General features: G+C 48.0%; 3 protein-coding genes across 3 annotated transcripts; 2 read left to right on the forward strand and 1 right to left on the reverse strand.

Annotated features, from left to right (window-relative positions):
• The first annotated feature begins 2,146 nt into the window (after nucleotides 1–2,146).
• On the forward strand, nucleotides 2,147–12,852 carry LOC135815909 (T-complex protein 11-like protein 2). The gene is made up of 12 exons (XM_065329260.1): nucleotides 2,147–2,477; nucleotides 2,971–3,244; nucleotides 5,807–6,214; nucleotides 6,490–6,936; nucleotides 7,501–7,898; nucleotides 8,176–8,296; nucleotides 9,203–9,441; nucleotides 9,823–9,959; nucleotides 10,251–10,396; nucleotides 10,718–10,899; nucleotides 11,669–11,835; nucleotides 12,173–12,852. The coding sequence occupies exons 1-12, from the start codon at nucleotides 2,365–2,367 to the stop codon at nucleotides 12,373–12,375; spliced, it is 2,835 nt and encodes a 944-aa protein (XP_065185332.1). The 5' UTR covers nucleotides 2,147–2,364; the 3' UTR covers nucleotides 12,376–12,852.
• A 2,310-nt stretch (nucleotides 12,853–15,162) lies between these two features.
• Nucleotides 15,163–15,977, reverse strand: LOC135815914 (ATP synthase subunit d, mitochondrial-like). Its single transcript, XM_065329266.1, has one exon. It carries the CDS (start codon nucleotides 15,891–15,893, stop codon nucleotides 15,324–15,326), a length of 570 nt encoding a protein of 189 aa, XP_065185338.1. The 5' UTR covers nucleotides 15,894–15,977; the 3' UTR covers nucleotides 15,163–15,323.
• A 197-nt stretch (nucleotides 15,978–16,174) lies between these two features.
• Nucleotides 16,175–27,821, forward strand: LOC135815915 (protein KTI12 homolog). The gene is made up of 9 exons (XM_065329268.1): nucleotides 16,175–16,423; nucleotides 19,126–19,177; nucleotides 21,460–21,512; nucleotides 22,305–22,360; nucleotides 23,291–23,370; nucleotides 23,842–23,917; nucleotides 24,958–25,041; nucleotides 25,974–26,036; nucleotides 26,571–27,821. The coding sequence occupies exons 1-9, from the start codon at nucleotides 16,276–16,278 to the stop codon at nucleotides 26,781–26,783; spliced, it is 825 nt and encodes a 274-aa protein (XP_065185340.1). The 5' UTR covers nucleotides 16,175–16,275; the 3' UTR covers nucleotides 26,784–27,821.
• The last annotated feature ends 178 nt before the right edge of the window (nucleotides 27,822–27,999 follow it).

Raw genomic sequence — 27,999 nt, forward strand, 5'->3', positions numbered from 1 at the left:
ATCATCTCCGGATGGGCATATTGTATTGTATTGTGTGTGTGTGTGTGTGTGTGTGTGTGTGTGTGTGTGTGTGTGTGTGTGTGTGTGTGTGTCTGTGTGTGTCTGTGTGTGTCTGTGTGTGTGTGTGTCTGTGTGTGTCTGTGTGTGTCTGTGTCTGTGTGTGTCTGTGTCTGTGTGTCTGTCTGTGTGTCTGTGTCTGTGTGTGTAGGTGTGTGTGTGTGTCTGTGTGTGTGTGTGTGTGTGTGTGTGTGTGTGTGTGTGTGTGTGTGTCTGTGCCAATGCTCTTCAATTTGTACTTGACTGCCGTCGTTGCCAGTTGGAGGTCCAGTTGTCCGGACGCTGGCATATCCTTTCGATATAAAGTCGGGAGGAAGCTAGTTGGTGACCGAACGGCGAAGGGCAAGCTCCTGTCATCAACGGTCACAGAATCCCAGTTTGCTGACGACGCTGCACTTTACGCAACATCTCGGCCTGCAATCGAAGCGATGACTTCCAGCTTCATCACATGCGCAAGCAGCTGGGGCCTCACGGTCAGTGTGAGAAAGACCAAGGGTATGGTTGTGGGTGAGTCTGCTGATCGCCATGACGTTGTTGTCGGAGCTGACACGATTGGGGTGGTGGACCAATTCACCTACCTTGGCAGTGTGCTCTCCTAGGATGGTCTTGCCTGTGCTGATGTCCGCTCTCGCCTTGCGAAAGCCTCAGCTGTGTTCGGAGACCAACAAGACCCTGTCGCTTCGCAGCAAGAGGCGTGTGTATGAGGCTGTCGTCCTCACGACCCTCTTGTATGGTGCGGAGACGTGGACCACCAAGGCAGGCCACCTCCAGAAGCTAAACACGTTTCACCATCAGTGTGTTCGGTCCATCGTGGGTATCGGCCGTCGTCGACAGTGGGATGATCGGATCACAACGGCCACATTAGCGGCTTCATTCGGTGTTGACCCTGACATCACCAGCATCATCCGTCGCCACCGTCTTCGTTGGCTGGGTCATGTCGGCAGGATGGACGACTCCCGCGCACCGAAGCAATTGCTGTTCGGCGAGCTGCCTGCCCCCCCCCCCCCCCCCCGTCCGAAGAAGAGGTGGCGAGATGTGGTGTCGAGTGACCTGGCGGACCTCGGCGTGACCACCTGGCTTGAGAGTTGCCAAGATCGTCCCTGCTGGAGACGAGTTGCGAGTAGCACTCCACTGCCACAGCCCGCTCCTGATCCTCTTCTCTGTGTCTGTGGACGCCCGTTTCGTCGACCAGGAGACCTGAAACGACATGCCAAGTTCTGCGCTTGTGTTCTCACTTGGAACTTTCCGACATTCGCTATCATTGTGTTCGCAATGGGCAAGGTCAAGGTGTGTGTGTGTGTGCGCGCGCGCGCGCACGCGCGTGTGGTGTGTGTATGGTTTGTGTTTGTGTGTGTGTGTGTGTGTGTGTGTGTGTGTGTGTGTGTGTGTGTGTGTGTGTGTGTGTGTGTGTGTGTGTGTGTGTGTGTGTGTGTGTGTGAGTTTGTGCATGTGTGCGTGTTATTGTCGTGCCAAGGATGTCATTCAGTCTGTTCTTGTGTGCTCTCAGTGTGTGATGCTTGTTTCTCATGCCATGGCACCAACAGTCCATGGACTCTTGGTGAGTCAGTGATGGCACTGTGCTGTTGTCATTGCTTGTTGCTCATTGCTTGTTCTCATTACCAAGAGTACATTATGCACTCTTGTTATTACTGATCACAAAGACCAGAACTGAGACGGTGCGGTCCATTGTGTACCTCCTTACAAGCACTACTACTGAGTAGTAGTTAGCAAGCGATCACCTGATCCTCAAGTGCGAATCAGCTGATACACGGGATACGATCACTTGTAATTGTGGGCACAAGTACAAGACTTGTGATCGTGCATCGAACCGTGTTCTCGATCGAGCTAGCAAGTACTGCTGTAGATCTACCATAACAAGCAGCACTAGCGGGTAGATCTACCGCCTAGGCCCTAGCGAGCGAGATACCGCCTTGCCGATATAATCGATACGGTAGTGAAAGCCGGTACGCTTGCGTATACGGTGTGTACAACGACTTGATATTTTCAGCGTATGCTGCCTCTCATCTCAACGACTCCCTAGTACATGTATAGCTGTACTGTGTGGCGCGTGGTGCATATCCATGACTCACACTTCGTCACAGGCATTATGCCGGAGGTGTACCAGTTGTACAGCTTGGGGACGCTTCCAAGCCAGCTCTTCGCGAATTCGTTTGTTTGGGCGTGCATGTCTTTCAGTCATGAAACAAACCAGCACTTTGGTACTAGAGTTCCCCTGGATATGATTTCTTTCCTCTCTTTGAGTTTATCTTCGAAGTTTAGTTTATCTCCCAATGTACATCAGGTAAAATGTCTGACCAAAGTCCTTCATTCTGGGTTGTGCCAGCAACCGGAGACGAAGCTGCAGATGACAATGAACTGACAGCGTCATCTTTTCGATTTTTCCATTGTCGATTCCACAGGTAACTATTTTATTTGGTTGCTTGTTGCGCTAGGTCACCTCACTCCTTGTCATGTGAAGTAAAGAAGTACTAAACTCTCTCTTATATTAGCTAAGGAGTGTCGTGAGTGCCACAACATGAAGTGTCTTGTCAGTTGTCACTGAAACTGTGTATGAAAATGAAATCATCAAACTAAACTAGACTTCAGCCTTCAGGCCTTGCAGCCCACACGGCCGTGGCGTTTGTGTGTCAGAAGATGACGATGCCGTGACTCATCTTGCTGACGTTCGTTGTTTCATGATTCAATGAAGCGAAATAAACTGCCATTGTCTTGATTCGGTCCGCAATATACAGGAGCTTTCAATAGATAAACCTAGGATTCACTTCCTTCCTTTCATTCCAAATCTCTTCTCCACACGTGTATGCTAACAAAGACGAGCTTTATTGTGGAGCAGAAAAGACAGAAGCAGGAGGTCAAGTGCAGTTATTTTGTTCTTGTGATGGTGATTACTAGATCGTTCCTGCAGCGGCAGAACATGATGGATTCGCCGGTTCATCAAGTCGAGCTTTCACACTCAGCAGCTACGGAGAGAAGGAACGCTTTTCTGGAGCAAAGGCGAGAGCGACTTGCTGCTGGCTTGGCCAGAGTGGACCGTACACGATCACTAAGAGAAGAGCAGCTGCAGCGTCTGAGAGAGAAGGGTCGTGATGTCCAGCGGCGCTTAGAAATGGCATGCGCTGGAAAGCAACAACGCCTGCAGAGCACAACTGAGAAATGCAGTGAACGAGTGAGTTTTTTTGCAATAATTATCATTTTGCGCTCAACTGGTAGATCTACACGGTGCTGCATGGTAGGCATGAAGGCACAAAGTGGAAACCAATGCCAGGTTTGTATTGAGTGGGAAACAGTGCTGCAGTGCTGCTCGATGATTGAAATCCAGTCGCGTCACTCAAGTACGCACCGGGCATTGCGCTAGAACTGCGAACACTGGGCTGCGAAATAACGCAAGGCGCAAACTTGAGTGACACGACTGGATTTCATTGAGCAGCGCATCTATTGATTTTTTTGCATGGCAAATTTGAAGTGAGTGGCAAACCATACAACCAATGCTGACTTTTGAGTGGTAAGCCGGAGCTCCGCACCTTTGCATCGTTGGACATGCATGTATATGACCTCCGCGCTCACCTGTACGTGCGGTCACACATGTGTCTGCACACGTGGTCACTTGCTCCCGTGTCACACAAACAACGTGCATGCAGTGCGCGCGCACACACACACACACACACACGCACACATACATACACGTATCCGCGCAAGCACACACACACACACATGCACACACACACACACACACACACACACACACCTTTGGACCTTTGGAAAGCCCATCGCCAAAGGCGATGATAGCTATTACGCGAGGCAGTAGTTCTTGTGTCGGGATAAATCATTCGGACGGCGAAAGTCGCGGCCGCAGACACAGACGAACACTCTTGGTGGGGGTGGGGGTGGGGGCACACACACACGCACACACACACACACACACACACACACACACACACACACACACACACACACACACACACACACACATAGATAGGAAAAAGGGCTCTAGACCTTGGTTATGCCAAACGCACTTCGTCACTTTGCAACTTCTACACTTCTGCCAAGATACTGGATACTCGATTCCTTGTCTGTGTTTGTTATAAAGGCTGTTGACCCTGGCTATGCCAGACACACTTTGTGATGTCACACGTCTTATACATATGTTCGGGAATAAGCTGGCACTGTACAGTGCGTATCGGTTATAGTGTGGTCGTATACGTATAGGATATTGACCAAGACGAGGTCTATATGGGAAATATAGGCCAAGTAAAAGACCGAGGTCCGCGTTCAAATCCTGCTTGTTCTCTTCCTTTGTCTTCTTTCTTTCAATTTTTCTTTTTGAAGTGGAGAGAAAAATTCTAAGTCCCTCCAAAGTCGAAAGATTACAATGCCGAAGTGGTCGATACAAGCGGTCGATATTGCGGCGATATGGGTAATATAGGACCAGTCAAGGATCACGAGAATTAGTGGAGGTCGATATAGAAGAGTGATAAAAGAATATACTGCTTACAAGAATTAACACTCATTTTTCATAATCATAACACATATTTTATGTGTATATGTATAGATTATAGACCGGTTAGGAGGTCTATACAGGATATATAGACCGAGTAAAAGACCGAGGTCCCCCGAGGTCTTTTACGAGGTCTATATATCCTGTATAGACCAACTATGAGGTCTATAATCTATTTATCGTGTTCTCCACGCAATAGTTTCTTTTCATATACGACATATCCTTGTAATTCTAGTATTATACTATAGCCTATACCGCATTGTACTGCATTGAAAGTCAAGATCATTGTTTAAACTAGGTTCAGCATCGGTAGCACAGTGGCTGGGTGGTAAGGAAGAGTGACTGAGATTCACAAGGTTGTGGGTTCAAATCCCATCTTGTGTATTTCTGCTTTCTTCAAAAAATTCTTTTTCTAAGTTGGAGAGAAAATTTCTAAGTCCAAGAAATTCTAAGGAGTCAAATATAAGTAGTCAAATATATCGTGTATTTGACTAAGCAGTCAAATACGCGATATATTTGACCGCTTAGGTATCAGGGAAATTAGTGGGGTCAAATACTAAGAAGGCGATAATTATTCTTACAAGCAGTATTATCGCATAGTGGAATATATCGGCCCTAAGAATGGATTTTGTGTAGCAAAATATGCCAGATTAGTGCAAAGTGTATCGCCGGTAGTGATAACATCTGTGCTCTGTGCATACTCAATACAATAATATTCAACACAAAAAGAGTTATGCCCAAGGGAGCATTGGGGAATCACTTTTTCTGTCCAGTCGGACTCTTTCTTCCGACTTCTCTCGTATCCGCTGCTCCGCAGTCGCCTAGCACGACCGCGAGTCTGATTGATCCGTGTGTATCATGTGTACGTGTCCACATGCCAAACGTGCGCGCATATGATATGTCACACGTGCATATGATACGTCACACGTGATTTATCGTGTGTAAGAAATATCGGGAATAATAATCAAATGTCGTTTTTCAAACACCCACGCTATAACCGATACCTACTGTATATCACCATCAGCTGTTGTGTTTTCTCGGCCGACCAGTGGTGTATGGCGTAAATCCTTACACACACCATTGGATGTGAAATTGCAAATGTGAACTTGTGAAGGATTTTTATTACTGCTCTATTCTGATTTTTACTGCGCGCGCGCGTGTGTGTGTGTGTGTGCGTGCGTGTGTGTGTGTGTGTGTGCGCGTGTGCACGTGTGTTTGTCTATCTGGGAACAGGTCGCACATGCTAAAGCTGTGGCTGCTCGAATCCGCGAGAAGGAGAATGAGCGCAAGTCTATCAAGATGCAGAAATACCGGGATCGACTGCAGGAGAATGAAGCGCGCCGCTGCAATCACCTGCGCAAGCGCTCCAACATGAGCAATCGCAACGAAGGCCACGCGTCGCAGGCTGGTGGCTGCTTGGCTGCTGATGAAAACTATGCAGCTACCGCCATCCAGCGCTGGTGGAGGCGCGTGTGTGTGAAGCGTGCTGCGGCGGCATTCCGCGCAGCCGTTCCACGCACTTTGATACGCCTCTTGCGCGGTCAACCTGTGGAGAAGCTGACCTACCCTATTGCGCAGCACATTGTGTCGTTGCCCGAAGTTGTGGCTGCCACACAAACCCTGCTTTGGAAGCTGGCCCAGGTTGGTTTAAGAGTCTTTTGGCGTGTATAGTTTGATGTGGCTTGACCTATACTGTCGGCTATACCTAGACTTTTACGTAGGTGAGACAGCATTTTCTAGTATGCAAGAATTAGTCTATATTGCTATCAAAGCGTAGAGCGAGAGAGCTTAACTACGACTGATCACGGTCAATGTCTGTCTGTGTCTGTCTGTGTCTGTCTGTGTCTGATGGTGCAGACTTTGTGCAGCACCTCATAAAGATATTATGTTTTGTTGTGATTGTGCAATGTTGCCAGGTTTGTCCTCACATCGGTGTGACCGACTGCAAGAGTACAACCCGGCAAGCGAGGTTTGTCCTGTCCTCTCTCATCATCAAGTTCTTCCCAAAAGACGTCATCGAGCAGGAAGAAGCAGCTGCGGACCAGCTGAAGGCCAGTGCCGCCGGACTTTTCACTGCCTTTGCCAAAGTGGTGGGTCTGCGTAGGTCAACACGTCGCCTTCGACTCATGCTCTTCCTCGCCAACTGGCACAGCTTTCAAGGCGCATTCTCAGCGTGGAAGAAGCAGGACTCGGCGCGCCTCATAGCTAGCTACCGTGAGCACTGGCTGCAGCTTGCAGCACTGAAGCAGACCGTGATGAGCCAGGAGGGCACTGAGCACGACGAGGCACAGTCACAGTTTGTGCCCAACATTGAAAGGCAGCAGCAGGATATTCTTGTGGCTGTGCGGCGATTGGCTGGGCAGGTAAGGCAAGACACTTTGGCAGTGGTCATGCGGAATTTGTTTCAGTGGACTTGGAAATACTGTTAATCAAGTTGCACAAGACCGTGCATGATTTTTTGTCTTTTGAGGCATCATGCGAATGGAAATGCACTGTAATGGATATTCCAACATCATGTGTTTTCAGCGCGTTTGACGTGTTTATCAGCGCACCTGCTAGTCACTTTGACTTGTGGCCCACACATAATAAGTAGTACTGCCAACGCCACATGGATATGCGAGTGCTGTGCGTTGCTAGAATTTTTTTTCTCGCTTCGAAAGCTTGAATGGCATGCATGAACCGCAAGCGTACTGCATGCACGTGTCAGCAAGAGTACAGTTCGTTATGTACTCTTGGTGTCAGTTGTAAACGCAGCTGAAGTGTTAATGCCAGCGGCCGATTTTTAGCACCACATGCACATGTAGTATGTAGTGAGCACTAGATGTACGGAACAGGTTTGTATAAAAGTACTTTTGATTTCGGTGTCATTTCATATACTGTACATCACTACATTAGAATATGTCATTGTCTTGTTCTATTCTGTCCAGGCCGGTGTTAGTCACTTCATTGCTAGTTTGTCAGTAGCCCCAGTCGTCCAAACCATCGAGCACCCTACAGGAAATGATGGTGCCAATAAGGGTTCCACTTCCGACAGCAGTCAGGCAGCAGAGTCATCAAGGACATCCTCTGCGCCGGCCTCCGCTGGTCAGGGTAGTAGTCCTGGTGGTGCTGCTGCTTCCAATCAGGAGGGTGATGCTGCGTCAGCTGGCGGCGGCGGCGGAGGTGGTAACAATGCGCCACCTGGACGCCAGCATGTTGCTGACGACGGTGGGGAGGCTGGCTCGCACCTGGATGTGGCAGCCATTGCTCAAAACCTGGAGATGGCCCACGAGCTGGTGCTGGATGAAGACTACAAACTGCGACAGCCAGAGGCTGCACCGGGCAGGTCAGTGCTACTGGTGTGTGTGTGCGTGTGTGTGTGTGTGTGTGTGTTCGCGTAGGTGAGAGTGTGTGTGTATTGGGGGGGGGGGGGGGGGGGGGGGGTGCTGAAACTCCATTTTTCCTGATATCTAACTTCATCAAATGTTGCAGTCTAGCATAATTATTTCAGAGCCATTCTCTTCGAAACTGTTCTTTATGTGCTTGCGACACGCTTTGTACCCATTTAGCGGCTTCAATGTGTCTAAATCACCTGTGTGTTGTTTTTTTCTTTGTTGTTGCAGCTTAATGGCACAGGTGCGCAGTACAATGATGGTGGCGTTCTGGGATCTGCTTCGAGAGCAGTTGAAGCAGGATCCTCCCGTGTTTGACCAGGTGCTCAACCTGTTGCATGATGTCAAGGAGGTAGGAGACGTGACCATGTCCATTCTGTGTTCCCTCTTGAATTTGGGCAGGACGGAACTTCTTGGATTTGAAAATGCATTGACGAAAAAAGAGCACCTATGTGTTGTTAAAGCATGGCCCATCGCCTTGGCAAGGACAGGGGCTTGAGACTTGAGACTTGAGGGATCCCACTCTTGGCAGGTACAGCTAGCTCTATTTGTGATTATGACTGAACGCGGCTCGTGATTTTTCTGCCTGCGAAACCGCTTGGCAAGAAGATTACGCATAGGCCCTATACATACTTGCCAACCCCTGGCAAAAAGTTTCCTCGACACCGACGAGGTTTTTCCTTCATTGTGCCCATTTTTCCTTGATCTGCTATTAATATTTTACAGATAATGTTCTCAAATTCTACAGCATGTGCGATAAAACGTACTTGTCCAAGCGCTGACTCGAGAGTTTTTGCTCGCTAGTATAGAGTTTCGTTGTGGGTCTAGCGCTGCTCGCGAGCTGCGCTCGGAGCGTTAAAAACACTGAAAGTCAACAAAATTCCGGTGCTGACGGACATTTTCGAAAATCCGGTAGATTGTATAACTTTTCCGGTATACCGGAACGAAAGCGAGTTTACCTGGATTTTCCCGGAAAATCCGGTAGGGTTGGCAAGTCTGTCCCTTGGCACCATGCGTAGTTGGATATCCATTTGGTGCAGGTCATGACACGGGATATTGTGCCTTTCTCAGCTCCGCCGTAACTTGTTTTTCATCTGCTTGTACAAGTTTTTTGTGTTTCCGATATTCCGGTCATTGACGACTCAAGTTTTCACTCTTTTTAGCAACTCATGACACGTCCTAGCAGCTAGTCTTTAAAGTATACTGTCCACACTCACAGTCTATGGTTGTACACTGTTCCTGTATTTCTGTGCTGCAGTACCTCCTGTCAGCATTACCGAGCCGTAGGGTAACGACGCTGCACATGCAAATCGACGCCGGTCTGGACATCGATCTGATCAAGCAGCAGATGCAGCAGGGCATTCTCAACATCAAGTCGCTGGCACAGTTTGTTCTTGACGTGATGCAGCGCATCTGTGCGCCTTCTCGAGATGCCGATGTGCAGCAGTTGGTGGCAATGCTCGGTGCTGATGACCTGGACATTGCTGCTATCTTCAAGTAAGTAGGGCGCTAATTAGCTTCTGGTATTGATTGGCTGAGGGCACATGCATGCACTGTGAAGCGGAACGTTTTAGACGATGGCTGGAAAATCTTTCTGTTATACTGTGATCCAGGAGTCTGAGTGTTCGATATGTTATAGGTAGCAACAGCCAGTTTGGAATGGGTCAGCACAGCGGGACTAGAGCAATGACTTGTTCTTTGCTGATAGGTTTTGACTTCCACCAACTATTAGCATGCAGTTGCTCCATGGTGCATTCATTGCTTGAGTCTTTGTTTTCCTGTTGTGTGTGTGTGTGTGTGTGTGTGTGTGTGTGTGTGCGTGCGTGCGTGTGTGTGTGTACGTGTGCGTGTGCGTGCGTGCGTGCGTGGTCATCACAGGGGTATTCTTGATTTGCTGTCACTGATGCGTCTGGACCTGGCCAATCACGAGCTCAAGAGCATTCGCCCAGTGCTTCTTCAGCATTCCGCTCGCTACGAGCGTGAAAAGTTTGAGCAGCTCTTTCCGGACGCTCCAGGTACATGTACTTCTCGTTTTTGTCGCTCGGAACACCTGGAAAGAACTGAACTTTGTCTTGCATGATGCAGAATTGCAGATGTTCTCACCTTGCCTTGAGGGTGGCCCTGTTAGAAAGATAGCGTGACTGCTTTTGCTTGCATGCTATTTGTGGACTTCAATTCACATTGGTAAACTACTGTTGCCAACCCCTGGAATGACCCGGTTGCTTTCTCATATCACCGTTGTTCACGTTCAGTTGGGCAAAGCCTTCTGTGTATGTTTGTTATTGCTGCTGCTGCTGCTATTGTAGACTCTGGCCTTGAGCACACTGTGGCGTGGCTTACAAAGGCCCAGCAGAGCTGTGCAGTAGCTGCACCTGGGCCATGCTCGCCTTTGGGTGTGCTGCGCCAGGCGTTTACCGATCTTATCACCGAGTCAGTGGAACATGGTCCCGAGGTAGGCACATGCAGTTTGTGTTGCCTGTTCTGTAATTATGTGTTTCTTTGCATTTTGCCTGTTACCTGATGCACTGTTGACTCAGCCTGTTGTTCCCTTGTGACATGGAATGACGTAATATTACTACTTTACCAGTACCTAACAATGACTATGTCACTGACTCTTGTATTGTATGTGTGTGTGTGTCCGTGCGTGTGTGTTGTGTGTGTGTGTGTGTGTGTGTGTGTGTGTGTGTGTGTGTGTGTGTGTGTGTGTGTGTGTGTGTGTGTGTGTGTGTGTGTGTGTGTGTGTGTGTGTGTGTGTGGTTGCTGAAATGCTCAGACCTGGTGGCTGGATACCAAGCGACTTGAGATGATGTCATCACAGCTGAAGTGTGCAGTCTTCGTGCAAACTCTATCTGTCCTAATTGGCGGTCTTCTTGGTCGGGAAATTGCCAACAGCGCCGAGTTTATGGCACAGCTACGCGACACTCTTTTCATTCTGTTGGATGATGGCAACATGGGGTGAGCAAGTGTTTTTTCTTCTGGTCACCTGTGTGAATCTATCACCAGCAGTATTATAGTTCTTTACTTGATCATTATTACTGTAAGACATGTATATATAACGAGGAAGCAAATCTAACGTTTTAACGGATGACATTTCTTCGTTATAATAAGATCCGTTGAGGCCGTACTGCTTCATATATGCTGTGTGTGGATATGGCAGAATACTGCAAGATCGTTAACATACCTTCTCGTTAACCTATGAATTTTGGACAATCGTTAAATTTGCGACTCGTTATAATAACATGTCTTACAGTATATAAATGTTATACACTATTATATGTCTTGACATGCACTGCTCAAAGGATGTGCAAGCTAGTATGGTTGCACAGATTTGTGTACAGTAGTAGGGTTTCTTAAATTGACATTGGATTTCGCGATATTAGAGAGGTTCTGCAAAACGAAAATGTGTACGAACTTTCGCTCTACGTCACGAAGTGAGAAACTTCGCACGAACTTTCGCAACTTTGGACGCGAAACTTGCAGGGAACGCGAAATGAACTTTCGTAGGAAGTTTCGTGAGATTGGGTCATGTCGTACGTGCACTTGGCGCGTGCAAACTACGAAAATGTGCAGAACACAAAGTTCGTGCGAAAATTCGTACACATTTTCGCAAGGCCTGTCGCGAAACTTCGTTCGAATTTTCGTTGTGCAGAACCTCTCTATTGATTGCGTTCTATAAATTGTTGTTTTTTGGCTGTCTGTTTTCGTTTTTTGCTTTGTTTTGTAGAGATCCTGATGAAGCCCGTGGACATGTTTCTGTTCAAGTCATCAGCTCAGTCAACAAGTACAGAGAAGCACACGGCCTTCCACCTCTGGACGATGAACTCAGACAGAAGGTTGAGCTGGCAGTTACTCAGTCCCACTCTTTGGAGAACCCGGTGCATAATGTTCTATGTAAGTGATGTGTGGGTGCTTGGGGCTAATTGCTAAGTAGCCTAAAGAGATCGACTTCCAGCCAAGCACTTGCGTCTGACGTAGCTTCGAAGAAGCCTCGTGTACGGGCGGGGCAAAGGTGTCGGGAAAAAATCATGGAATCACCGGATTTTTGTCGGTTAACGACACGAAATGTTTAACGAATTCTGGAGGTCAAAACCAGCAAACAACTATAATAACATACATGTACTATAATGTTAATACATTGCGTCGCTCCAAATGTCCATTGATAAAAGTGGTCTTACAGTATGTGCCCTGGTGTGACGGTTTTGTTTGTTTTCATTTGTTTCACGTGCAGCACGTCGTCTCAAGGCCTGCATTAACCAGGCCATCACCAGCCAAGTGAAGCACCCTGCAGAGCTGGACGTACCAGGAGGCTTTCAGCTAGTGGAGCAGCGCCTTCGGACGGTTATAACCTCGTTCTCACGCTTAGCAGTCTACAACCAGAAGGTGTTTGGCCCAATTTACAGTACTCTGCTGCAGCGGCTGTGTCAAGTGTAAGCGCCTTGATGCACTTTGACTCGGCTATTTACATAACCTTATCTCTTTGAAGCTACGCGCTTTATACATCGGCTCCATATGGAACTTACACTCCAGTCTTTTTAAGAATAACTTACCTTGGCATTCTGTCTAGTTTTAGCTATGCTACTTAGCTGCTGTGACCTGGCCTTGTACTGTACCACAGTCCATAATATACTAATAGATACTCATCGGTCATTAGTGCCGTCTAGTGCGTGAAATAGCAGACAGAATTATCTAGTTCTATTTTGTTCATTAATAGTGTCGGCTTGTATCAAAGCCAAGGCGTATTTTTACCCCTATTTTAATATTTGACCCTCTCACGTAGTTCACATTCTACCAGGGTGCACAAGTGTATTATTTTCATTAGTCTCAAGTAACCAGTTACAGCCAATGGTCTGGGCAGTATTCCAAATTTGTTCCTGTGTGATATTGTTGGAGAGATGGTCTTGATATGGATCTTGGTGATCGGTATTGTGGGTCGTTCTGGACCGAACGCACGGCGTGAATATGATTCTACGGCTTGAACCAGGGAGTCTGTGAGAGAAAAAGTATTTTATGACCCCCTGGTTTGAGCTGTGTGGTACAAGATGCAGCACTGCCGGCTGGCATGGGCCAGTCCTAAACAGTGCCTAACCCACGCATCCAGTGCATCCACATACTTTGCCAATATGAAGGCTAGAAAAGCCACAATAATTTTTGACAGCTTGGGAGTCGTGCAACGTTACTAGGATCGTGCTGACTGTGCGGTGTGTATTGTAGGATTGGCGATACAACAAGTTACTCGAGCTGGATTGGCAGATGATTCTTGGTCAAATGACTGCTTATATTGTACTGCATGGAGCACAAGCAGCTAAAACAATATGCATGCATCGGAGGTAGGCACTACAGTTCTGGCCAGAGAAATCCTACATACAGAAAAAAGTAGGGTCACACAGAGTGTGTTTGTATGTGCGTGTGTGTGTGTGCTTGTGCGTGTGTAGTGCTACTGCTAGGGCTGCGTAGCGTCCGGTGGTACGGGCGCTATTTTATCATAGGTGCAGTACACAGCCGGGATTTTAGAGCCCAGCCTAGGGGCCCCGCTTACACGAGAAAACAAGTCTTTGGTGTACAGTAAACACGCTTGGGGTTGGGGTTGGGGGGGGGGGGGAGGAGCCCAGGGCAAGTTTCCAATCCACCTCATGATGTATACTAGGCCTAATGTATACGAACGTTAACAAGACCTTTGAAAAGGCTGGTTAACAGATCTGGGAGCGCGTATCGTAAACCGCGGAACTAAAAACCGCGGTTAGCCCTGGCTCTATGTCCCCTGCAGACAGGCCCTCAGCCCCTGACTGCATCCAAAGGGCACAAGATACTAACTAGATACCTTGGCATCTGATTTCCGAGCTTTGGGTGCCGTGTGCAGCGCGCTGCCTGCATTACGCAATGACGATCCAGCTGCATGGATTGGATTTTTCCTACGGTTTTGCCTCAACAATTTCAAGTGCAATGCAGTAAGTTCAAAGGCACTGGCTGTGCGTGACGCATCACATACAAAAACCATCCGAAGTCTCCAAGGAAAGCGGATTCGGAAGCAGAAACCGTAGCAGATGAAAAATGGAGCAAAGACCCACAGTTCGTAGCTACGTAATGCAGGCAGTAGGTCAACGCCGCGCCAACCCCATATGTAGAGTTGTATACTCTTGGGATTATGTACTTTTGGTAGCACTAGTGCTGTAAACAAGCATTTACATAGAAGATCTACGCTGTAAAAGGTGAAGTGCAACATGTTGCGACTCGAAGTCGATAGCACCTGCAGCACTGTGCCTGATTTGCATGGGCCGTCGCTGGGCGAAATACAAAAAATGTACTTGAAAGTTCTATTGAAGTACGGGCAAACCCTGTACCGCATACTGTAAAATACTACGCAAATGTACACCCAACATACTATGCATACATAACATGCACGGTCACTAAAAATTCGACCACCTGCACTCACATGGTCATGGGTGCTGCCCGGGATCCGCGAATGTTTTTCTTGGTGTCGCCTATTTGACAATTTTGTTGGTTTATTAGTTTCTCAACACAATTTTATAGCCGGTGTGGACCAGGATGTAAAGCCAAAAAAAAAGAGGAAAGTTCACACGTCCACGTTACCACCGGCTATACAACTGTGTTGAGATGAGAAATACAACACGGATGTGGGAAATTACACACCTCAGTGCAGCAGCCGGAGTGCACATAGGGGTTGATTTATACTTCTGCTGTTTGAACATGTTTAGAGTCTTGACCCTTGAGGGTGATGGCGTTGCTGTGGATGCGGACAAGTTGGTCTTATCGAGTGTCACGTGGGCCATGAATTTTTCGAACATGGGAAACTGGCCGTCGTTGTGAGAAATTTGACTTGCGGTCAATTTCTTCACCCTACCACACACATTTTCGCGCTTTCCTCTACTGCAAAGCTTAATGGTTAACATGCCTATTTGGCGAGTGCGCAGTCACATGCACTCACGGCTCTGCATCTACCGGCTACCTGTCGCTGTAGCCATGCAAAACGATGTTTCGAATAGTGGCATCTGGCGCTAGACTAGTCAGGGGGGGGGGGGGCACAGTGCTTTTTCCGTGTCTGTGTTGTGCGTCACGGGCGGGCACTAACCACACAACAGGTCCGCCAAGGGCCGACGGTGCGTCGCGCTACCCAAGCATAGCGAGGGTCCTGAGCAGAGCTCTCTCGTATCGAAACAAGGGCTCTGCTTCCAACGACTCCGCGATCCGTACGTACATGGATGCAGACACGTGAAAAGCGTATTTATTGTCAATATGATTTAAATAAAAAAGGTGATTGTACACGTATCGTTCTAGCAGTATATGCAGGCGTTCCACGCCACAAAACTATCATACACAGACAGGACAATTCTACACATACATGCTATCAAATTGAAAGCACGTTACTTCTTAGCCTCCTCTGGCCCTGCCTCCAGCCTGCCATTGATCATGTCGTTGATGTGTTCGAACTTGCCCTCGTAATTCATTTCAAACAGGATCTTGTCCACCCTCTCCTCGTACTTAGGGAAGCGGTCGAAGAAATCATCCCAGGTCATGGACTCAAATGGTGGCAGCTTGTTGAACTCATCCAGTGATGTCTGCAGCTCCTGGGCGATATCCTTGGCTTCAGCAATCACAGTGGCGAAGTGCTTGTCAGCCTCCTTCTCGCGAGAACTGATCTCCGCTGTAAACGGATCTGAAGGGTATGGCACTTTAGTCAACAGGTCTTTATACGTCTTCTCCATGCTGTCTACGAATCCAGGATTGGCAATCAGCTTTCGGTAGTGGTCGAAGTCAATAGGAGCAGCATTCTCTGGGTGGCTGTCCAAACGCTCACGGAGTTGGTCGTGCTTAGCACGGAGAGCAAGCAGATCCTTTCGGGCTACCGACCCTTCTGGGACCTTGGAAAGAACCTTCGTCCAGTCGAAGACCTTGCTAAGGAGCTTCCGATCTACACGCGCCGCCGCAGCCATCTCGAAAACAACAGGGGAAACTAACTTGCTTCTCCAGTCGAGTTCTCCAAACACAAAATCGCAACGAACAGGAAGGTTGACTTGAACAGACGATCGATCCTACATTTTTTGTGGCCCTCTTCTGCAAAAATGTTTTTGAGCATTTCGAAAGATTTTTTTATATAAAGCACGCTACCATGGTTACGAAAATGGATGCGTCATAGAGTCGAGTTTTTGTTTTGGGCGAGGACGTCATACACACACAGTGCAGTGGTGCAGTTTCAAAACAGAACAGAGTCAGTACAGGAGAATGACCCATTTTCGTTGTTCAAACAAAATAATGATCTTGTCGATTTCCGTTCAAGAACAACACTAGCAAAAGCACAGTACCTTCAGTGTGAAGATGCCTCTCATAGTGCTCTGTGGCTACCCTTCTTCTGGCAAAACCAGACGCGCGACGGAAATTCGGGAAAAGCTTGAAGCTGCAGGCAAAACCGTGCACTTAGCTGGTGATTTGCAATGCCGTGTTGAAAGAAACGAGTGTTATGCCGGTAAGCGGAACACGAATTCACACACTGTAGCGTAAGTGTAAATAACGCGCTGCAATGACGAAATGTTATCTATGATATCAGTGTACAAATACAGGCATGTACTACATGTAATACACTTGACACGAATGCCAGAGAATGTCCTTGTTATCAGAAGTTCGTGTGAGTGGACAGTTGTCCAGTGTTAGGCATGTATTCCGGATACATGTACATGTACTGAGCTTGAGCACAACCTGACAACGTCCTGAACAACTTCGTCTGCAGGGAAGTGAACATTAGCAGCAGCATGCTGTCAGTTTTGACGGCCGCATCATTCTAGGTTAAAAGCACGTGGCTTGATACTGTAGAGGGAAGCTCCCCAGCAAGCTTGGAGGAGATAAACCAAAATGGTGTCAGGCCATCTACTAGTCATCATGGCTCCCTATATGCCTACGCCCGTGCTGCCCAAAAAATCAGCGTCGAGCTTGATATCTCGTGCAATTCACGTATGAAACGAACCGCTGTTGCAACCAAGAATGTATGCCGTGTTTTCCTGAGTGTTGGCCGCACCGGGGTCTAAGCCGCACCGGGGTCTAAGCCACACCGGGGTCTAAGCCGCACCGGGGTCTAAGCCACCCCGGGGTCTAAGCCGCACCTCCACCCCCCCCCCCCTTGGGGCCAAATAATTGTGTTTTAGTTGACATTCGGAGCACTGTAAACAGGGAAACCTTTGCGATATGGAACCGTTCTCTATTTTCGCGACGGGTGTGAGATCGCAAAAGTAAGCCGGCGCAACGTGTAGAACTATAGTAATGAAACAGATGAAATCGACTCCAATCCCAAACATTCCGTGGTGCAAATCGGTCTGTGCAAGCTAATCGCGAATTTAAGCCGGTGCAAGCGTTTACTTCCTTACAGCATTAGGGCATGATCGATTGGGTGAATCCCGAGCAAGTGTGCTTCGAGTGAGCATGATCATTTGGCCGAATCCGGTCGAACCCGGAATAGGTATACAGTAAAACCTGTGACTACCGACCACCCCTTGGTGCCAGCAAAAGCGGTCTTTAGTAGCAGGTGGTCTTTAGTTAGAGGTTTGCATCGTGCGACCATTATATGGATCCCAGTATATGATATGCATATCAAAATGCAGCTAATCGTGACAATTCCCCAGGACTTGCGCAATGCCATTCTTATTTCAGATCAAACAACACTTGGAGAGAAAGACGGAGAGATGGAGAGAGACAAAAAAGAGAGAGAGAGACAGAAGATTAAATTTTTTGCAGACATCAAATTCAGCTGCTACTTCTGAAGCCAGGAGTCAAACGTTCCCTGTGGAAGTTTCGTTTTGCGCTGGGCTTCAAATTTGTTCATCCGATCAATCGTACCGACAATCCTTGTTGTGACTTCTCGATTGTTCGAACGCGATCCTTCAGCATCAGGACCTTGCGGTGCTGCTATTTTTTCTGGATTCCTTGACGCCATCGTCGATTCATTTGTATGACTGGGGTGACAGAGCCGCTCAGTCTTCGTTTCTCCTCCGAGTAGTAACATCGAGCAGAGAGCGCTTTCGATGCGCTCTCAAAGACGTTTCCTATCATGTTTATTCTTGACAGCTCTTGAAATTCTGACAGGTGTAGTGCAGTTCACACCGACTCCACAGTCATAATGGCCTGCGTTCATTTGTTCAGCTGTAGTACCGAAAGATTCCATTCAGGACCATTGAAAATCAGCAAAATGTCAAGAAGGAGCTTCGAGCAACATTTGATTTCCTACATCGCGGTCGCTAGTTACGGGTCAAAAACCGTCTTTGGGACAAGAAAAGGCGGTCGCTGGTCGCGTTCAGCAGGTAGTCGCTAGTCACAGTGCATTTTGAATGTGAGACCGTCCGTGCCTGGCCAAGTGGTCGGTAGTGCCAGGCTGGTCGCTAGTCACGGTGGTCTTAAGTTACAGGTTTTACTGTACTTGGAGTGGAATCTGACCACACCGGCCCCACACCTGGAGTGGAAATGGACTTTAGTGGTGTTTTTTGACAGCTTTCACAGAATCTTTGTACGATATGCATACATTTTGCGCACTACACCCTCGCTTTGTTCGATTGGGCCAGCGTTGCTCCGACCACACCGCCTGCTCGCATTCAATCCAGATTCGCCAATCGACGACACCCTAAGCCTCATGCCAGACTGGGATTTTTTGGTCATCCGAACTTTATATGATCAAAACCGGTCTTTTATATGCCAGTGAATAAAGGCCATACCAGTCCGACGCAGCACGTCAGAATTTAATCTGCACCAGCTCCACAATAAGGTGGCCTACTTGCATCATTAGTAGATTCATTACGGCCCGTTAATTGTACAAGGACTGGTACGTGTCAGAGTTGGTTCTTGCCACCGCTCCACCAGTGTCCCAGGAGTTCGTGATAACTCGCCGGAGTTAGTGTAGTGAGGTAGCTCGCCGGGCACTCAACACGATGCAATTGTCTTGCGGAGACAATGCACATTGGACGCTGGCAGTGCCCACTGCCCGAATGTGACAAGGTGATCACCAGGTTAATATTGTCCAGTCCAGTGTGTGTTACCCAGGCAATTAGTTGTCCAATTCGACGTGTGCTGCCAGTTAGCTGTCCAATGGTTGCCATGGCGTTTTCAAGATGTGTTTCATAGGAAGTGTACTGTTGTTATGTGTGCATCAAAGAAGTGTGTTTCTGTGTTTATCTTTTTGGCTTTTAGATTCTCGAAAGGAAAAAGAGCTGCGTGGCGCGCTAAAGGCCGCTGCTGAGAGGTAAGACTATGGCTTTCATTTGCAATGCATGGAATTTGCTAGGGTGCCAGTTCCAGAGGCATGCTCCACAAACAGTCTCCAACAGAATGCCGCCACAGTGGCTTCATCATGGTCCTTTACATCAAGTTCTGGTCGTGCTTTGTAGGAGGGCTGAATGAACGAATCCGGACCTTCTTGGGTCATACGACTAGTATAACATGCACATAGACCGCATTGTGCATTATACTGCAGTCAAACTGGTGAAGTAAAATAAAAACGAACAACAAACAAACAACCGCAATCAATAAGACAAGCTGAATCGACATTTGTGTATACTTTATTCATGCAATGTAAAACGGTGGAGACAATGTGCTGTTTTACATTGCATGAATAAAGTGTACACAAATGTCGATTCAGCTTGTCGTATTGATTGCGGGTATCAAATTATTGTCTCCTCGCCGTTTTGTTTAAACAAACGAACAACCTATGGTTTAGCTGGTTGACGTCACCAAAACCTGGAGCCTTGCTGAAATCAGTGGAGTTCTTGAATTCATTCTCCTGAGTGTCAATCTCTGTCCAAAGACGTCCAAGAAGAATATTGCCTTATGAATCCAGCGGGGACAAAACGTACGTCGCAGTCGAGCCAAGTCGTAGCTGTGTCATCGTCTATGCACCAAGCGCTACCTGATGTGCCAGCGAGCTATGTCAGATACCATCATCCATGCATTGATTGGGCCCCATGCTGCTCGTGGTGGTGGTGGTAGTGGCGGCAGCGGCGGTGGTGAAGTGTAACTTTGCACCTTAGAGAGCTTGTGTGCGCCGGCATGTATCCACCGCCTTTTGGCCAGGTGTATCTTTAGCACCGTATTATTGAACCATATATGCAGCTGCAGTGGAGTCTTCAAATTCATTCTCCTGGCTGAAACCAAAGTTTATTTCTTGCGAATGTAAATACGATTGGACTTGTGCACAGTAGATTTCTTTCCGGAAGATGCATGACACAGGACTTAACCAGTACAGTTGATGATCTTGTACGCATTTTTTTTAATGATAAACCATGATTTGATGTATCACATGCATGTATGAGCCCCTGCATGCGTGTCTGTATCTCTCTTATTACGCGAACTTTTTCCTTATCCGAACCCCTTCTGAACAGCATTTGCCCCGAATGGTTCGGGTAATTGATACTCTACTGCACTGCGGGATGAGGAGTGTAATGCTATTTGATTCTCGAGGAACTGCCGAACACTGAAAACCATATCTGTGCAAGATCGGCCACGCCTGAAGCCACACTGAGATTCTGGGAGAAAATCCGCAGCCACGGACTGAAGACGAGTCTGGATGACGCTCGCCAGAACCTTGCCCACAACGTCCAGCAGTGAGATACCCCGCCAATTATCACAGCGAGATAAATTCGTTTCTTTGGGATGGGGACAAACGTGGCGTCCACCCACTCCTGCGGAACCACCCCAGCACGCCACACATCGCCAAACAGCTCCACAAGCCTGGCGGTGAGGTCAGGGCCACCACCCTTCAACATCTCAGGGAGGATGCCAGGGGCTCCAGCTGACTTGCCGCTTCGTAGCCGGGAGATAGCGCGGCTAACTTCACGAATAGTCGGTGCCTCAGAAAGATGCTCAGCTTCCTGTCGCTGTGGAATATCCTCCAGGGCATTGTGGTGCCAGGAACTTGCAACGTTGAGAACACCGTCAAAGTGTCTCCCACCACCGGTGGCACCTGTTCTTCTGGGGAACTGCAGATGTTATCATCCTCATCCAGCACGGTTGAGGTGCGCACTGGGCGAGGCCTTGGGTACAGGACTGAAGGTCATGGATGCACTTTCAGACAACTGCTCCATTGAATCGTGACTCCGTGGCCTCCTGTGCCTTTGCTTTGATCCAGTCTACCCTAGCCGAGGATATCGAAGCACGCGCCTTTTATGTAGCTACTTCGAAGTACCTTAAATGCCGTGTATTGAGAGCAGTCACGGCTCTGGCCACTACAAAGCCAGTTGTTGTAGCACTGATTCCGATCATCAAGCAATGGCTGGATGGTTGACTCTGCCTCCCAAAACCAGTCAGGTTGACGGCACCGGGAAAAACCCAAGACAGATGTAGCAGACTTGTCGATAGCCGCCTGGACCATTTCTGATGTATGCCGTGACCTTTGACCTTTGACCTTGGTTATAAAATACCTCACCTATGAAGTACAGATTTTGACGGCCTTTTGGAGTTACGTTATACTGAAGTTTCAAAGTTTCATTGCTCTGTTCTTGTATGATTCTGATCTCTTTTGTACTGCAGGCACATTTCCAAGGACAGTGTTGTGATCGTGGATTCGCCCAATTACATAAAAGGTCAGCAAGTACATGCTGCTCACACATGCACGCTTGAGCACGCACACTTGCACTTATGCACACACTCCATGCGCGCAAACAGGCATAACAACACGGTGAGTGAGAGACTGTTGTATTTGAACGGCACCTCGTTACCTGTGTGCGCGTTCACAGCTGACCAGCGACCGGCAGGAGTTTGTTCGTTTACTCGAATCGTGCAGCTAACTTCCCCAGTCTTTGATGATCTCGCACAATTTCCCACAGTCGACTTTCTCCGCTCTGATGTGGACAGCCAGTTCCTCATTGTAACGGGACTGCCCGTCATCGTTCCCATGCATTTCAAGTCATTGCTCTCCTCAATGTTGGAAAAGAACCCAGCTCCGTGCATCTTGTCTCTGAACCTCTTAGCAGGAAGCTTGTTTAGCCATGACATGTTCTCGCTTATTCGTGAGACACTATCAACGTAGAATTTGGCTTCAGCGTCCTCGTGTTTGGTGTATAGTGCTTCATGACCTTGACTACCCAGCTCGTCTCCCTCAGGAGGATCTTTAGCCCAGGCAATGAGGTCTTACCGCCACATATTGATTTGTTTCACTGTTTCCGAAGTTGTTTTTCTCCTTCTCCTGTCGGCGTTCAATCCCACTTTTCATTTTTAGATGTCATGTCTGGCCGTGTTACCTGATAGTGGAACATGCTCTTTGGAAATGTGTTCACCATATCAGCGATTGCTTGCCATACATGGCAGTGATTGTTGTACACCATCTTGCATTCTAATTTTGTTATTTTATCTTTCCCTCTACTCTTGTTTACTAGGATTCCGCTACGAGTTGTACTGCGTGGCAAGGCAGCACAAAAGCACGCAGTGTGTGGTACGTTCCTTAGGTCGTGTACAGTCGTGTGCTTTGCCAAAGATTTGAACAGTGTAGAATTGTAATTGCGTAGTTGGTGCTTATGCGCATGTTGGTAGACTGCACATGAGTGCAGTCCTATCTGCTTACAATGTAGGTGAAATACTGCAATGCCTGCCCAGCATAAGCCTTTTGCGCGTTGTACAGATGCACGAAATCTCGTAGAACCTAATGGGTGTTGAATGTGCAAGACCCTATTGTGTTTTCTGCTATTTCCACTAAGAAATGGGCCCTGAAGGCATTTCAAACGAAAACCTTTTCTGATAAAGATCTAGCTAGTTATTAGTTCTTACCAAAGTGAAGAAGCTGGAAAAGGGATTGTTTGCCATTGATTATGAGGCTAAAATTTGGTCAAATGCGCATGCATAGCACACAATGAACACCCAATCGGGTCTGTACACACCACCGCCCTAGTACTGAACTTCGTACATCTGTACAACGCGCAAAAGGTCTATTCCACGCAGCCATTTGTTTTGCCCATGGTGACATTTCTCTGTCTGCCCTCCCAAATGGTATGATTCTTGGGTTCTCATACTCCACAAGCAGAACATTTAGCCTGTGAATAAATTCGTCCAACTCCAAAGAAAGGGAGTTTTTTTCCGGTTGAAAGTTTCGTCCGGGGATCATCAAACGTACTGAAAAGCTGGACATGTCGACTTTAGTTTAATTTAGTCCGGGAGCTTCTTGGACGAACAAGACGAAAGTAAATCCCCGACGAATATTTCCGCTTATGCAGCACTCCTCGATCAAACCGATCATAGCCGTCATGTTTATCCTTGTAAAGCAAAGAGATTGATTTCTTGAGTTAACCGATATTCGTCGGTATTGACAAATGAGTTGTGCGCAGCATTGATATTTTGCCGCCGGTGTCTCTGTTGTGACGGCCGATAGATTTACTGCATGGCGTCGGTGGAGCAGTGCCGGGAATGGAACTCCTCGCGTCCCGAAGAAGACAGATACTCTGATAAGATGTGAGTGAGCGGCGACTGTAGTTTGCAATCAATCCCCAATCCGCACCACACACGCTGGTAGTCAGGTACAGTATCTATGTACAGTGGAACATTAGTATAAAGTGCCCTTGTAGTGGATATAGCATACTACTTTAAACTTTGTATTGGCCATAACTTATAAGGTGCTTTTGAGGACCCTGCGTATCCTTTCTAGTCATTTGACCTTGGATACACAGTGCATCGGCTATGGTGTACAGACTTCCATGTCTCTTGAGGTACATTGTATGTTCTACGTTACACTGTACATGCTATATTCACGGAGTTCTCACTCTAATGTACTTGTACTTGTAGATCGTAGCCAGTAGCTAGTGCTATGTTCAATACGGTCATGTTGGTTACCTACTGGGACTTCTCAAGTTACAATACAGCACGTCACGTCGTGTATGATTATTCTGTCCCGGTCTGTGCCACTGTTCTGTTGCTTTGCGGCAGCTTTGATGAGCTGGTGATGCGTTTTGAAGAGCCGGAAAGCCGCAACCGATGGGATTCGCCACTCTTTTCACTGCTGGTACGTCTGCTGCTGCTGCTGCTGCTGCTGGGCGTAGGCTATTTTTCTTTGCACTGCCACCTTCACTTGTTTCCAGTGTCTAGCCTGGGCGATTGAACTTACTTCGAAGTACATGTAGTATTACATGTCTGTTCAACCTTCAAACGATCATGTACATGTACTGGTATGTTCACGCCACACCACTTAGAGTTCTTGTGCATTGCCAACTACATAATCCACACGCACATGTGATATAAGGGCCGGGTTCCACTGCGGCTCCGCTGCTCCGCGGCACTTGGCTGCATGCAGCAGAGCAGCACGGTTCCCCTGACACTCGCCATTCGCGGTACCGCGGTCGTGCTCGACGTTTTTTTATGTTTTACCTGCCTGCGCGCGCGCGCGCGCGCGACATCAAAAAAATCCCCGTGTTCTGGCCTGTGCAACGAATTAAAATTTGAATTTTAAAATTCTCGCGTATGAAACAATGCAAAATACGGGAAAATGGCCGAACTACGACCAAGGCTCACAATTTTTGATCAAGCAGCGTAGTGAAAGCTCGTGGTGAGCTGCGGCCTCGCTGCACCAGCCCGAGCCGCGGTCACTATTGCAATGATGATGTTTCATGCCGCGGATGACGTGCAGCGGAGCCGCGGTGGACCCTGGCCTTAAGGCAGCCAAGTGACAAGGCGCTGTCCATTGCCGTGTGTCCGCCGCTGTCACAAAGCGGCCGTACGTCATATCAATCACTTGTTCGTTATGGAATCACGGTTGCAATGAAATGAAGTCTCGTACCAGGTTTGCCGTGCTCTTATTGCCAGCCATTCGTTCCTGATCGAAAGCAGAATTTCTCTTTTCTTCCCTTTTTGGCATACACCCGTGTGGCCTGCATGATGTCCCTGTCCATCCTGTCCCATGCAACCCACATTCTTCTTTTCAGCTCTGGAGATGCATATATGTTGGGCCTCTTCATCCTTAGGTCATGCTCTCTTCTGGGCTTTCCCTCACCGGTGCAATGTGTCATGTTTGTTTTTGCGTGCGTGTGTGTGTGTGTGTGTTTGTAGGGCGACGATGCTCTTCCTATGGATGAGATCTCGGAGGCGCTCTTTGAGCGGAAAGCACGCCGGCCAAACCAGTCGACACAAGCGGTGAGCTTTTGTTGCATGCCAGTAGGAATAGTACTGTGTTCAGGGCCGACGCCACCAATTTCAACTTTCTTGAAGGGCCCAGTGTACCATTATAGTCACACTCACACCTCGGTTATCCGCACCCCAAAATTACGGGCACTTCGGTCTCCCGGGCACTCTTTGGGCGAGCTGCAATGGAAATATCACTACTCTTTTGTCACTTGTTGTGGAAATAGTGATGCCATATGCCATATCTATTGCCTTTATTTCAAAGTTTCGGGCAGTGCCCGGTCGCGGACCGCCCGGATAAACGCGGTATGAGTGTATGTGAAAGTACTGTAAAACATGTAATTTTAGGTATATTAAAATTTCGGTGTCAGGGACCTGCCAGGTTTCAGGTGTAATTTAGAATTAGGTGACCAGCATTCCCTGCACATAAAGTGCATACTCTGGTGCCTTTTAGGTGTAATCTAAATTTAGGTGCTTGTTTTCTCTGCCGAAATCACTGAAATTAAAGTTACACCGAAAATATCGTGTTTAACAGTACTACTGCCTAGTATCAAGCCATCCTCGCTAGAGCCTCTCCTTCCACTACTGCTCTTCCTGCGCAACGAGGACTACTGTGCTAGCTGTACACACTGTACTGTGTGTTGCTAGAGGAGTCAGTGTGTAGCTGAAACAGCCAGATATGATATGACGCAGCATAGAGCTAGAGATGCATCCTCCCATCACACTGGCATTGGGCATGGCGAAATGATCGGCCCTGTAGCCAACCTGTGGCCGTACCGCCCCTCCCCTGGGGAGCTGGCTTCGGGCCTGGTGCTGTGTATAGCGCAGTACATTGCGTAGCTGCTCCATTGCTGGGACTTGACCGTGAGGAACACTCAACTCGGAAGATGTCCACAGCTGCCTGGAACCTTTTCTTCTCACCTTATTTTTCTTTCTTCCTGCAGCAACCTGTGTCATCTGCAACATTCTTGCACGACGTGGACCGTTGCACCCAGGATGTCAACATGGTATGTTCTGAACTCAGTAATGTTATTATTTACATGTACTGTAAGAAGTGTGACAAGCCAAAAGTATAAACATTTGCAAAACTTTCTACAGAAGAGAGAAGGAATGGTGCGCTAGTAACGTTTCTTACGTCAACGGTGGATTTTTTCTTGTTAAAATGCTATACGTTGTGGCCTGCTAGAGATTCAACTCTTACAGTAGCCGTTTTAATAACGGCCGGCTAATACTTTCATTAACCTTTTGCGGTCAGCGAACTTGCATATACTCAAACATTAGTAGGTCACTCAACGTCTGTTTTTGAATTTCTCGAAATCCGAAAGGTTAGCTTCCCGTGAAACAGTTGAGCAATGATTTGCACCCATTGTGCAAGTGGCTATCAACAATCTGCTACATGTACTCTGAGATCTTAGATTCATTTGTATTGGTTTGTGTGGGTGGACACCTGTGTGTGTGTGTGTGGGTGTGCGTGTGCGCATGTGCGTGCGCATGTGTGTATGTGTGTGTGTATCTGTCTGTTTGCGTCCCCCTTGTCTTAGGCGATAATGAAATCACAGCAGACCTGTGGTCCTGGCGAGTGTATTCCCGTACCTGCGTCAAACGAGAAGTTTCGCTCCGTTCGCCAGCTACCGATGGCGGAGCTGCGGCGTTTGCGCAATCAGTTTCTCTCCTACACGCGCCTGCACCCGGTTGAGGATGCTGCGCAGACAGCGACACTCTATGTGCAATACCTCAACAACACTGTCAAGTGATTTGCCACGTGCTTGTCCGCCACTCTTCATAGACACAGTGTGCCAGGGAGAGCTTGCCGCTGTGCACAGCACCGCTGCCTTTCAGCAACATCAGGCGGGCACGCCCTTGCCACTGCCTAGTTGCTGTTTGCTGCAGTGGTAGCTTGGCAGACCACGCGACTGGGGCTTGCCGGTCTGAAGTCGTTCTCTTCAGTTGCAACGTACTCTTCAATGTCGCACATCTCTCCGATGGTCTCCCCGCCGGTCGTATCCTTGGTAGGAGCTTGCTTTGGCAGCGGGTGCGACTCAGGAATGGCCGGTAGCTTGCCTGTGTTGACCGGCTTGTTTCTGCATACTGTGCTCCAGAATAGGTCATCATTGATTGTAAACTCTGGTCTGGGGACATGCGTTTGCAGATACAGCGGCACCACCGGTTCGGCTAACCATACTGCCTGGTTGGGTTGGTGCTATGCCGACAGTCCAACGTTTGGTCGGAACAACTTGCACGTGCTGCTTTGGAGTGCATACAATGGGCCGTGCAGACAGTGCAGCAGCGGAGGTTCAGGTCAGAAAGTACCGTCAAGTAAAGGCTGGGCAAGACCGCCACGAAATAATGCGACACCTTGTGCAAGAGGCGAGCAATTGGAGGCAGCACTGTGTATCTATTCGCCATCACACACTCGGTTATATTCTTGTCATGCTCATACCAGTGTACCTCTACTTCCGATGTCATCTCATCATAAAACAATACTAGTACAAGTAATATTGATCCACTTGCACTTGGCTGGGTCAGTGACTCATCCACGCACTGCATAGTTTTACTTATTTTGAATTGTTTCCATGGAAATAAGCTAGTTTCGTGTATTTTTTTTCGATTTGCCTCTTGAACCTGAGAGGATTTCATCATCGACAGTGCGTTTTTTCTGTTCTTGGCAATTTTTCTCCTGAATTTTAGCTCAGTGAAAGCTTCGCCTTTTTGCAAAATAAGTGACGGCCAGAATTAGAAGGCAGAAGGAACGTGACCAGGCACTTCTTAATACAAAATTCATTTCACGAATATTTACCACTGTGCTCCTGTGCGATTTGAAAAGTAAAATGCACGCATAACTCGCAGTCATCCACCTGAAGACAGCCCCGTACCCCCGCCATGTGAATACTTGTAGCTGAAAACTGATCAGCCTGAGGCGAATATGCCGGGGCTTTTTTCTCATGTGCTGGCAGGATCTGTCTGGGCCTA

This window comes from Sycon ciliatum, chromosome 4 (genome assembly GCF_964019385.1).
Source record: "Sycon ciliatum chromosome 4, ocSycCili1.1, whole genome shotgun sequence".
In the NCBI taxonomy this organism is placed as follows: Eukaryota; Metazoa; Porifera; class Calcarea; order Leucosolenida; family Sycettidae; genus Sycon; species Sycon ciliatum.

What these genes read in the sequence shown, in the direction of transcription:
- LOC135815915 (XM_065329268.1), top strand. Translation starts at nt 16,276, where the DNA reads ATGCCTCTCATAGTGCTCTGTGGCTACCCTTCTTCTGGCAAAACCAGA. An exon ending in AAGAAACGAGTGTTATGCCG is followed by an intron (nt 16,424 to 19,125) that starts GTAAGCGGAACA and finishes TTTGGCTTTTAG; the next exon opens with ATTCTCGAAAGGAAAAAGAG. An exon ending in GCACCCAGGATGTCAACATG is followed by an intron (nt 26,037 to 26,570) that starts GTATGTTCTGAA and finishes CCCTTGTCTTAG; the next exon opens with GCGATAATGAAATCACAGCA.
- LOC135815914 (XM_065329266.1), bottom strand. Translation starts at nt 15,893, where the DNA reads ATGGCTGCGGCGGCGCGTGTAGATCGGAAGCTCCTTAGCAAGGTCTTC.
- LOC135815909 (XM_065329260.1), top strand. Translation starts at nt 2,365, where the DNA reads ATGTCTGACCAAAGTCCTTCATTCTGGGTTGTGCCAGCAACCGGAGAC. An exon ending in TGCTTTGGAAGCTGGCCCAG is followed by an intron (nt 6,215 to 6,489) that starts GTTGGTTTAAGA and finishes CAATGTTGCCAG; the next exon opens with GTTTGTCCTCACATCGGTGT. An exon ending in TTGGATGATGGCAACATGGG is followed by an intron (nt 10,900 to 11,668) that starts GTGAGCAAGTGT and finishes TTTGTTTTGTAG; the next exon opens with AGATCCTGATGAAGCCCGTG.